The following is a 12,947-nucleotide window of genomic DNA, read 5'->3' as shown; positions in this document are numbered from 1 at the left end:
AGATGGAGTTACCTTAAATTAAACAGAAGAAATCAAAATCTTAACAGATCTTGTAAAAATACAAGGGAAATGAACCATTCTAACGTTGCGGAAACAAAAAAAAAGTGCAAGATAATGATAATTCAGGTTTGATATATATACTTAAAGTGATCACACAAACAGATAAACAAATTATCTTTGATGTGTAGGCTGTATAACATTTAGTGTGCAATCCACTAAAATAATCAAAAAGATATATCCTTTCATCTCTGAAATAATTGCGAGGAAGTCGGATGCAAAGAAGTAAAAATTTAAATCAAGATTTACTCTTCATTTCATGGATTTCACAGCAAAGTATGCAGTTGATTAGGTAAGATTTGAAGCAGGATTTCAAAGTAATTTCAAAGCTGAGAAAACTCATCGGTAAATAATTTAATAAAAGCGTATTAGATAAACGAAGAGTCATCTAGTACGATGTATGTAATTTAATTTTACGACGGGTTTTTATATTCAATTTCAGCCATTCTTCAAAGCCTGAAATATCGGGGTATATGCCGGAGTATGTCAGGGTATCTGCGGTATCTAGGCAAATATTAGGATATCGAGGGAATCTTAACGAGATTTTGTAACCTCGGTATCAAATCATTGTCACTGTAGAGGGGATAAAATCTGCCACTGTATTTACTCTTCTATCAAACAAATATTATAAAATTTAAAAAGATCGAGTCATTGCTGTAAAATGGCTTATCTCTAAGGTAAAAGTAATTTTAATGTGACATTACTTTGTGTAACGATTTAAATATTAGCTTGTGATATCAGGGACACCTGTTGATAATTAGACATCAATCCATCTTCTCTTTCTGTGGGGAGGTTAGATTGTTGTAATCTTAATAGACTGAGCCATTGGCTTGATTTGTGCATCTACGGTAATTAGTTCAAATTTGGTGGTTACAAAATGCCCAGATTTGCTCTGTTGCACAGACACTTGGGGTGTGGAGCTCAAAACGCCTTTAAAATCCAAATACAATGTATATTTTGTCAATCCCATACATGTGAACTTTTTTTGATGATCAAGTGGGAGATTTTTCTTCAAAAAGAGGAAGATTTTAGAATTTGCAATAAACAAAGAAGACAGTTCTGACATAAAAAAAAGAGGGAGATTTCTTAAATTTGTGAAAATACCCCTTATTTTAAGAAAATATGGCTGCAGAAAGTGTGAGTCTCCCGCTTAATGTGGGAGAGTTCACATGTATGCAATCCAAGCACATGCACTAATCATACATTTAAAAAAAACTTAATATTATAATCTTCTTTTTAAAAAAATTCATATTTCAATGTCTATTATAACACTTTTGCAGAAAAGCTAAATGTTAGTGCTAGTATTAAAATATATCATAGGCTTGTTTTTCATAAAGTTTTGTTCTGTCTGTGTAAAAGCTTATGAAGCTGTATGCTGTATGGATGTGCCGGCTTAGATCTTAGTCTGCACTGGTCGCAGGGGTAAAATCTGTTGCCGCCAGCAGGTTAAGGGCTTATACATGAATCATTTTCGATAAGAATTAGTTAGTACCCATTAACTTTAAATCTGAATTATCTAAGGAACATAAAAAATAAAAAATATTTAACAGAAACTGTAAAACTTAAATTTGATTGGACAGAATTTTGCTACCTTCTTTTACAATTTAAATTAAATATGATTTTAGCATTTTATTATTACCTTGTAAATAATTATCAGATAACGAGGAATAATTTTATCATGGTATTAAGATATTTATGGCTTTATCTTAATATTGCAACATTTCATACAAACATATCAATGATATTTGATAACCTGTCAAGCTACTTAAGTTAATATTTTTGACAATTTTGACAATTTAAGCTTTTCAATTTCCTGCTATTTAATTATCATTACTTCTCAGAAATTATTTATTTACTGTAAATATAAATTAAGCTATTTATTGCACATAATAAATTTGCCAAAAGTTGATATGCTTTGAACTAAGAACAGAAAATAATTGGTGGAAAAAAATAATGGATTGATGATTTTAAGGGAGAAAGCCTCTGACTGTAAATTTGAGTAATTTTTTTACTAAGGCTTAAGTGCATAGAATTTTATTAAACTTTGTTAATAAATCTGCTCCTGTAAGGGACTTAAAACAATAGGATAATGTAAGAGTAATTCAGTATCAGTACCAGTACTTGCAAAATCACTTCAGTATGTACGTTTGTTTGTTTGTTTCATTTTACGCCTTTTTCCAACAGTATTTCAGTCATATAGGCGGGTAGTTTCCTAACCATCGTTCCTGGAGAGTTACACCAGTACTAGACTACTTTCCTCTGTGCTAAACTACCAAAGCATCTCCCGGGGATCGAACCCACGCCAGCTAGAGAGGTAACTGGATTAGAAGTCATCAACTCTAACCCCTCGACCACATACTGAAGTACCAGTAATGCAGTTTTAAATTATGTGACCCCCTAATTTTTTTCCATCAATTTGTTTCAACCATGATTTTCTTTCATCATGCAAAGTAAAAACAAAAAATTCTCGATGCTAGTTAAAAAATTTCTTTTTGTAAAAATCAAAATTTCCAATTTAAAAGGGTCCTTCTGTAAAAGCTATTGTAATCACTTACACTAGCAAAGGTGTACAAGTTCATTGTTAACCATTAACATGCTCAAAACATCAAAGAAACACAGCATTGCTTAAATCTTGGCAACTTTAACATTCAGCAAGGGGGGGGGGGAAACAATAAAGTTAACATTCTAAACTATATTTATTTCTTTGTAACCAACTGAATATTATACAAAATGCAAACATACCCTAAATGACGTTATCTTATTTCAATTTACATTTTTCGCACAGATGTAATTATATGACGATGATAAAATATATTTTCAATCACAAATGTGTCAAAGCTCAAATTAGATGATTTTAGATTGCATTTTATTAGCATTTGTTATGATAATTTTATAGCATTTTTTATTGCTTTACACCTTGATAAGCACAAGCAAAATATTAATTTAAAGCAGAAACACCTTGTTTGAGCAGAAGACAAACCCACCGAAGCAGACGCACTTTGAAAAATTGCAATCAAACCAGCATGACTTTATTTGAAATGGTGTGCCTACAAAATGCATTTGAATAATGTAATTGTTGTAAAACAAGAACCGGTTGAACCGGGTGATGCTCTCCGAGAAGGTTCTGGACACAGGAAAGTATAAAAAAAATTAGCAAAGGGCAAAAACTCCAAAATTAGGCAAAACGGAGTTATGTTTTTTTGCACTGCACTTCTATTCAATGAGATCTATCTATCTATAAAGTTTCCTGATGATATCAGAGTTATGTCCCGGGTAAAAGTCAAAGTGTAAAAATGAACAAAGGGCAATAACTCCAAAATTAGACCAGGCTTTGTTTAGGTTCTTTAAGCATTGCAATTCTATCCAATTATATCTAGCTACCTACAAAGTTTCATGTTGATATCTCTAATAGTTTTAAAGTATTGTCCAGGACAAAAGTCAAAAAGTAAAAATAAACAAAGGGCAATTACTTCAAAATAAGGCACGGCAGAGTAATAATTCTTAAGCACTGCACTTCCACCCAATGAGACCTATCTTTCTACAAAGTTTCATGTTGATATCTCTTATAATTTTAGAGTAATGTCCCAGGCAAAGTCAAAGTGTCAAAATGAACAAAGAGCAATAACTCCAAAAGTAGGCAAGGCAGAGTTACGGTTCTTGTGCACTGCACACCTACTCAATGAGATCTATCTACCTACAAAGTTTCATGATGATACCTCTTATACTTTTAGAGTTATGTCCCGGACAAATTTCAAAGTGTAAAATAAACAAAGGGGGATAATTCAAAAATTAGGCAAGACAGAGTTACGGTTCTTGAGCACTGCACACCTACTCAATGAGATCTATCTACCTACAAAGTTTCATGTTGATACCTCTTATACTTTTAGAGTTATGTCCCGGACAAAGTTCAAAGTGTAAAATAAACAAAGGGGAATAATTCAAAAATAAGGCAAGGACAGAGTTACGGTTCTTGTGCACTGCACACCTACTCAATGAGATCTATCTACCTACAAAGTTTCATGTTGATACCTCTTATACTTTTAGAGTTATGTCCCGGACAAATTTCAAAGTGTAAAATAAACAAAGGGGGGTAATTCAAAAATTAGGCAAGGCAGAGTTACGGTTCTTGTGCATTGCACACCTACTCAATGAGATCTATCTACCTACAAAGTTTTCATGTTGATACCTCTTATACTTTTAGAGTTATGGTCCCGGACAAAGTTCAAAGTGTAAAATAAACAAAGGGGGATAATTCAAAAATTAGGCAAGGCAGAGTTATGGTTCTTGTGCACTGCACACTTACTCAATGAGATCTATCTACCTACAAAGTTTCATGTTGATACCTCTTATACTTTTAGAGTTATGTCCCGGACAAAGTTCAAAGTGTAAAAATAAACAAAGGGGAATAATTCAAAAATTAGGCAAGGCAGAGTTACGGTTCTTGTGCACTGCACACCTACTCAATGAGATCTATCTACCTACAAAGTTTCATGTTGATACCTCTTGTTGTTTCAAAGTTATGTCCTGGACAAGAAAAGGGGACGGACGGACGGACGGACGGACGGACAAGGCGGCGACTATATGCTCCCCCGAAATTTTTTCGGGGAGCATAAAAATGTTCATCTAACCACTGATATTAAATCAAGATATATTTTAAACATCTAATATAGTCGCTGTTTGCTTTGATTTTTTTTTTAGAAATACAATTAAAAATACATTAATTTTGTCAGGTTTGATACATTTTGTGAGATAAAATCTTAAAATGTGAGATGAATGTTATTAAATATGCTGTTATTGAAGATTAAAATGACAAAATTAAAAGCACCAAATGGCTGATAGACACTGACAATCATAGAAACAAGTCAGGTTACATTCAAGTTGTTGGTCTCAGCCATGAACATGCAAAACTCCTCAGTTTGATCTATACAGATTCTTGAAATAATTAAATGACAACTATATAGACAAAATCTTACAGCAAAACATGCACAATCAATATAGATAATGGGTCAAAGACAGAAAAGGCCAGGTTGCATTTGTATATATCAAATATCATGAGGCTGTGCTGTTACTAAAATATTCTACCAATGATCATTGATGTTGAAAATTTAACAAGTCGGTAATCGACAGACCTGAAATTCAATCACACAGTATGGGACCACATGTCTATGCTGTATGCCAAATATAAAGAGCCTGTGATAAGTAGTTGCTGAGAACACTGTTACGAAAAAAAATTTCCTCACAAGCCCTCCACCTGCCCACCCGCCGCCCACATTCACCATACTATAACTCAGGTTTGCACTTGTGCAACCTGTCCAAAAATAGAATCTGGACAGAAAAGTAAAGGACAAACAGACATACAAACAGACACAGAAATTAATATTTGCATAATTATCCTCTCTAGCTACATTGTTCTTAATTTTAAATACCCATTGCTCATGTAATGTTTTAATAAATATTCTCTACCATCACAAGCAGTTTTCATGAAAATTATGCAATATTTATAGCGCAACATGCAACTTGAGCTTATTAGTAATTAATGCTGACACTCTTGAGTCATTTTTCCTATACAAATATGCATTAGTTTTGTTCCTTTAATTTATATAACTTAAACTATTCTGAATGACAAAGCCAGTTGGGCTTATAAGCAAACACCTCTTCAATCATGTCACGAAAAAAATGTACTGTATGTATACTGGTGAAATTATCAGAGGTGTTAATTTGCATGTGCTATTGCAATTAGAGGCATCTTTTATCACTGGTATCTGTCATTAAGAAGCTATCAAACATTCTAGACAGATGAAAGAAAGTTTACATGTAACACATGGCAGAAACAATCACCATGTTTCCCACTGATTTCAGCACATGTTGGTGTGTATGTGTAATCTATTTCAATGAATGTTGCTTTTTTTTTGCACCTTGAAAGCTTTCGAAGCTCGTGCATGGCCCTGGTTCTATCATTGCAGGTGCTCTGTGAGGAAATTTATCGAATTCTATAATGAAATTGTACTTTACAGATAATTAACAGTTAAGTTACAATTTCAGGTGTGGTGTCCACTTTTAAAACTGGCAAATGTGGTGTCCACTTTTAAAACTGGTAATTTTTTTAATATAATGACTAATCAGTAAATTATTTAAATGGGTGTATTCCTTTAAAAAAAAATTTCATCGATATCTTATCATATGTTTTATGTTGGCTGTAAAAAACAAATTAACTGCCGCACTGTTATTAATGCACAAAGTCTTTTCTAGTCTTATCCTGCAAAATCAAGACTCCATAAAATACACAATTATTGTGAATCTCGTGCACTAAAACACCACTAAATACTATCATTATGTGATGAACACTTTGGGAGATAAATCTTAATCAAGGCTATAGCAGAGATGTTTGTAAAATTAATACATTTGTATTATTTACTCACATACAATATACATCAGTCTGGCACTGATGTGCCAAATAACACATTTACCATCTTAGAGGTTTTAAGAATTGTAAATAAATTTCTAAGTGGTGCTATTAAACATGTATGATGCCAAAGTCGGGGATAAATCTTACCTCTTATCTTAAGTGTTAAAATACCTCTTGAAAACTGTTGAAAACTTGCTTGTAATTAAAGGTGAAACAATCTGAAAGCCCGATTTATGGCTCAAGTATTAACACGTAGTTTGAAGTGCTGTGGTTACGGGGTATACTGTTCCTCAAATGTACATGTTAAATATATGAATGTATACCAAAAATAAAAATTTTGCAAAAGAAGTTGATGTGGAATTTTATAACATGCCTTAATTTTTTTCCTTTTCCTTTTCTATAGATTTTATCCAAATGCCCTTTTTTCAGTCAGGTTTTTATTACTATATTTTTTGGAGGGGATTTTTTTTAATTGGGGAAAATATTTACTTTTCTGTAGGGTGGGGGGGGGGGAGAGACTTTTTGCACTAAAATCGACAGTGTCAGTCTAAAAGGGCAAAGGGGCCCTTACTATAAACATAAACCTATTCTCTTTAAAAGGTCTATTTTTTCTCTTTATTATCACAACACTATTAAAAATTTTTGCTCATAATCAAAATTCAATCAAAGAGGATACACATGTACTGTTTTACTTTATGATGAATAGGACTACATGGAAATCACATCGGCAATATAACTCTTCAAAACATAATATGAAAATCAAATCCGAGAAAATACATTAAGACAAAATATTAATGCAGAATAAATTAATTGCTAGAATAGACATTTACATTATTCTCATTATGATAATCTGACTTTATCCTAATGTTTTCCCTTTTATTCCTTTTCCTATCCCATTAACATTTACAGTTTTTTACGTCCCAATGACTGTAATACCCCACCCAGCTGTTGCAGTAGTCAATCAGGGACAAGATTTCATTATACCGCTCTACCTGATACCCACAATCCCCTTGTTTGTCATTATATCCAGGGATTATGATAAGACTGTGACTGAGGTTAAACAATTTTGCATAACATGCTGTAAAATATGTAACATCAAAGTGTGAATGTTACACAACACAATATCCCAAACTGACTATATAGAATATTAAGGTCCAAGATAAATAGCCCTGTGTTTCTTAAAATAAGATGACTTTTTGTTCCACTTTTTATTGCAAAAAAAAATGGCACTTGATTCCCTTAACATTTTAATGGGTCACAATTGAGGTTTTTTGACGGGACTGGAAATAATTTTTCGAGTTTTGATGTAGGCCTGGACCAATAACTTGTGTTCATTTGCTCACTACCTTTTTCCAGAATAATTATTCTTATTGTGAAAAATGACCGAAATTGCAAATAGGACTAACAAAAGCACAAAAATACAATTTTCTTTTTTTTTCAGAGTATATTTCATAATTATCCTTTGCATTTCTTTGTATTTTAAGTGCCCCCACATATCTATGTAAAACTAGAAATGTGTCCATAGGACATAAGGGTGCCCCCACGTTATTTGACTCTGAAAGTATTTTCAATGCCTGGCACGATCTTTTTCTTTTTGTAAAACCCAGTATACAAATAATTATCTCCCTTTTATTTGAAAGTTTTAGAAGAAAGTTTCATTTTCTTACATTCTAAATTTCGTTTTATTTTTAAATAAAACCAGTGACACACTTCTTTACAAATTTTATTTAATATAAACACCATTTTAAGATAAAATATTCAATTTTCACCCGCCTTTATTTAAAATTAAACCACCATCTGCCATTTGTCCTCTGAACCAAACTTTAAAGTTTTCTTTGCCTTTATTGAATGAGGGGATTACTTGGACTTATATGGCTGTGCAAATTTGATCTGCAACATTTTATCTTAATTGAAAATGGGAAACTATAGAAGATACACTACAGAATAATAGTCAAACTCTAGAATAAAACTATAGAAACATTCTGTAATAGACAGATCAATTTTGTGCGACTTGTTACAGTTATAATTTATAGGACAATGGCAGGTCCTGGACTTATTATGTTATTGAGGGTCACAGACAATTGACTTTTACTATGATGCTTTAGAGACTTTTTTTCCGAAGACATTGGAAATAATCTTGTGAACAATGGATGTTAAATAACAGTGAAACTTGATGTTCTGTTGGATAATTTGACTCATTTTACAAAGGTATCAATTTTTCTTCAGATGTTGTATCAATTAATATAAGGTCCATTAATGCTCTTATCTTTTTATATGAAAAGTAAAAATTCTATGTAAAAATTCAAGAAAGAGATAAGCATTTTTAAGATACAGTACTCTTATTGAGATAATATAATTACGCTTTCATACCAAACCAGAGTGTGAAATCAAAATTTAACTGTCATTGTACATGAAGTTTATAAAAGATATACAGGTTTTCAGTGGTAACAAAGAATACATTTTTGCAAGTTATTGATTTCTTTGTCAAGTGATAAAATGCAATGTTTTGTCACAGTAAATTCTAACATTAATTCATCTTAATTGTCATGGTAATTTTCTGTCATTAGTATATAATATAATCTTGAGTGGCCATCGTTTCATTTAAATTTATCAATTCATTGTCCCTTTTCATTAAGTTTTAGAATAAATTGTTCATTTCTAAAACTAGATGAAGGCTGATTTACATCTAGATCCCTCACTTTCCACCCCCCCCACCCCCAAAAAAAAAAAGGTCAAGACTGGACTGTATTGAGAAATAAAACATATTAAAGAATTTTATGTATTTATGAAAAATTTACATGACAAAATTTTTTATTTTCAAAAATAATCATTATATTGTGTGTCAAAGGTAACCATATTGTAATTTGTTCTATTGTTATACATGTGTTTTCAATTTTTTTAATAAACATAATATTACTATTATAATAAATAATTTATTTTCATACTCCGGCATTGCATAGCATGCTTGGTTGTAATTTGCATTTAAATTACAAAATACATTATCAAGCAAATAATGTTGACTACCATCATTATTGTCAAATATCAACATAAATTCATTCCCTTTACATGAAAAAGAAACTAATTAGATTGGGGAAACTTTTTTTTATCAGAAAATGAAAAGTTAAACCCACTGAGTATAGTAAAGGAAAACCAGGGCCATCAGCTGGCTCCTGGTCAATAACTCCCAACTGGGAACCAGTATTCTTTTGTTCCTGATTGGATGATAAGGATAACTTGATACTTTCCATCCCCCCTCTCTCTGAACTTTAATGGATTATTGATTTTCAGCAAAAGAAAAAGGAGAGAATAATGGGGGCTGTTTTGACTGGAAACTTTGCTACTGTCAATTTAGTATAACTTGTCAGTTGTTAACATGGAATAATCAATTTAAAACTTAAAATGGAAAAAGACCTGTATCAAATTTTTTTATTAAATTTAATTTACAAAATGTAGGTATCCTGTGTTGTTTTTTTACAGCATATTCAGTATATCATGTACTTACATTATTTGTGCATTTTTTTTTTTTATTAAAATACAACATTTTTGAAAAATAAAATAAAGATGTGATCTTTTCAGATCCAAAATTTTTTTCAATGATTTTCTTTCCCATGACTGTGCTTCCATTGCAGATGCATTAAGTATTACAAACTTGTTGGCAACACACTGGTAAAAGTATTGTTTTCCAGATTATCTGTAATAAAGTTATTTCTGGATTTCTACACTCAGCTGACAAGTTATCCTGAATGATCAATACTTTCTAACTAATTTTAATGTCAAGTTGCTGGAATACATTTCCTAATGTCTAAAATGCATGGAAATCTCTTGGGAGAAAAGTTTCATTCCATGATTTATAGAGGCATTAGTTTTGTAAAAGAAATGGGATGACTAGATGTGAATTTCACTTAGTTTCAATTTAGGATATTGTTAACTTTTATACAATGCAAGAAATCTGTCTATTTCAATGAATTTTTAAAACATTTTCCTATACTTATTTTCATACAAAAACTGGACAAAATTTTTGCATGATATTTGATTTAAAATGACAGTCATGTATTATATACTCCTATTTTTTACCAAGATTTTTGCATTATTATTGTTCTCAGATATTGTATTTTTGAAATCAATACAAAAATGGATAACAACCTTTTAACATTGCTTTATATCACTATAGATCATGATATTTCTTTATACTTTACATTTTCAGACAAGAGAGGAGGTATTAATAATAACTGACAAAGATTGGTATGAGGAACTGGTACTGAAATTGCTTTCACTGCAGGAGAAAACAGGTGGTTTAGAGATCTAATTTACATTTAATTAGATATTCCAGCAGATAGGAGGGTGTTGGAAGGCACCAAATCAAGACTCCAATCTAGCCATGTGATTGGTGGAGAGTTTCTCTCAGTATAAACATATCAGAATGTACTAGGTTTCTCTCCAGTAAGCCGTTTTCTGCTAATCTACGCAAGATGTGAACACAACACAGGCACTGAAGGATTTTAGCACGTTTTGTGTGAAAGGAGATGAAACTTAGATAAAATTCAGCCCAGTTTTTAAGAAGTTCTGTGAGATAGACATAATAAAGTTTAAGTGTTTTAGGAGGAAGAGGTGGATTTAGATAATCATTCTCTTAATAAAACAATATAGCAAAGTGTTATATACCTGTGGAAAAAATGAAAGATGAAAAGAAAGAAAAGTGCAGTTAAAGTGTTGAAAAATATTTGAAATATACTTATTTTCAAGAGTGTGTCAAGAATTGAAGAGAAAAGTTTTCTCTATGTGATAATTAAAATGATGTAGATTTTCTAAGACTGAAAATTTTCTATAGTTGAAAATGTTGATATATGTTTTCTATGGTTGAAAATCTCAACAACCACTAAGCATGGGTCTTAGATTATTTAGACGGACCAAGACCCTTCTTCTTACATTTGGATTATTTTCATTAGGCTTTTATCTAATTCTTAACACCTTAGCTGTTGAATTCAGTGCAGAGAGTACTGGTATGATAGGAAAACATCCGAGAGACTTGTCATTACCGAAAGAGAAATCCAAACTTCTAAATGAATTCCAAGCCAACTTTGTTGTTAAAGGTCAAAGAAAGCCAAAGACAATGAACTTAGAGGGTGATGACCACACAGAAGAAAATCTTGTTTATGAAAGGAGAAATAAGATTGTGAATGAAAATAAAAAGATTCAGAACCAGCCAAGACCTCAGTCTATAAAATCAGATCGGGACACAGTCAAATTTTTACAAAAGCATTATAGACATGACAAAGCAGAGAATGGAAATGCAGATAATGGTGGTGAAAAGTTTGATGATGAAAAGATTGAAGATGACTATGAAGGAGAGAATGATGATGATTATGATGATAATGATGAAGACTATGATGAAGATAATGATGACATTGATGATGATGATGATGCCAACAACAATGATGATGACAATGATGACTATGATTATGATGATGCCACTAATGCACCTTTCAAACCTGGTGACTTCGGAGATATTAGGGGACTTGAGTATTATAAAAAACCAAAATTAAAATATGCTGAAGTTGATGCTGTTCAAAATCATAACCCTGATGACAATGATGTATTAAAACATTTGGATAATGAAGCAGTGAAGGCAGAAGAAAAACCTCAGAAAGTCTTAACAAATGGAATGTTTTGGTCAGAGTATGTGGAATCATTATTACCAAAGGGTAAGTTTCTAGCAATTATTTAAATTTCATTTTTATTCAGTTTCGTTTGACTCGAGAGATCAAAGCATTGGAGTACATTAAATTTTCTAGTATAGTCAACATAGTTCAGTAACCATTTTAAGCAGCCATAATGCAGCCATAATGCAGCAATACATAAGCCTTTTTTTTCAAAACACAATAATTATGAAGTGGTAAAAAAAATACTTTTCATACTTCTCTGATACATGAACATAATAATAAAATAATTATCTATCAAAGATTGCATGATTTATCTGAAAAATTAAAAATAGCCAATGAAAGCATTATGCCAGAAATAATAGACAGTATTCCTACATGTAGATCAAATACACAAAATGTTTTTTACCCTTAATTTATCAAAAAAAATTTCCAAAAGCAGGAAAAGGATAGTTTAAAATCAATAGAAAATTGGATCTGAAATTCTTTATAGCCATCTGATGTCAATAATAAATTATATTAATGATAGTGCAACAAACATCTTAAATGTCAATATCAAAATTCATGATATTTTTGTCAATAAATGTAAATTCATAATATTCATAACTCTGCTGTCAATTTCTTAAATTCATGATAGTTGAATGCTGTCTTATATAAATTCGTAACAGCCATTTCTGTCAATAATTAAATTCATAACACCCTTTGTCCAAATCAAAATGAAGTAAAACTTCTGTCAATATCTAATTATTGCCAATATTTAAACTTACATAATATTTTATTGTGTCAATATGGCTTTCAAAGCAATAGAATATAAATATTTAGATTCC

The 12,947-nt window shown here is 31.4% G+C and overlaps 2 protein-coding genes across 4 annotated transcripts in view; one reads left to right on the top strand and one right to left on the bottom strand.

Annotated features, from left to right (window-relative positions):
- Positions 1–12,947, top strand: part of LOC132737634 (four-jointed box protein 1-like) — a 34,225-nt gene that overhangs the window by 6,979 nt on the left and 14,299 nt on the right. Inside the window, exons 1-2 of one of the 3 annotated variants that reach the window (XM_060724969.1) lie at positions 4–349; positions 10,668–12,165. In XM_060724969.1, the coding sequence (XP_060580952.1) occupies positions 11,346–12,165 (820 nt within the window). In that variant the 5' untranslated portion in view covers positions 4–349; positions 10,668–11,345. Of the gene's footprint in view, positions 1–3; positions 350–8,369; positions 8,672–10,667; positions 12,166–12,947 lie in introns of those variants that run through there. The other 2 variants (XM_060724968.1, XM_060724967.1) reach the window with 2 other exon arrangements.
- The window catches only part of LOC132737622 (uncharacterized), a 55,417-nt gene that overhangs the window by 31,053 nt on the left and 11,417 nt on the right, over positions 1–12,947 (bottom strand). The gene's annotated exons all lie outside the window — the stretch shown is intronic.

Source organism: Ruditapes philippinarum, unplaced genomic scaffold, assembly GCF_026571515.1.
Source record: "Ruditapes philippinarum isolate M1 unplaced genomic scaffold, ASM2657151v2 ctg2063_1_1_1_1, whole genome shotgun sequence".
NCBI classification, from domain to species: Eukaryota; Metazoa; Mollusca; class Bivalvia; order Venerida; family Veneridae; genus Ruditapes; species Ruditapes philippinarum.
Note: the sequence above shows the minus strand (reverse complement) of the source record. Positions and strands in the feature narration are given on the sequence as shown.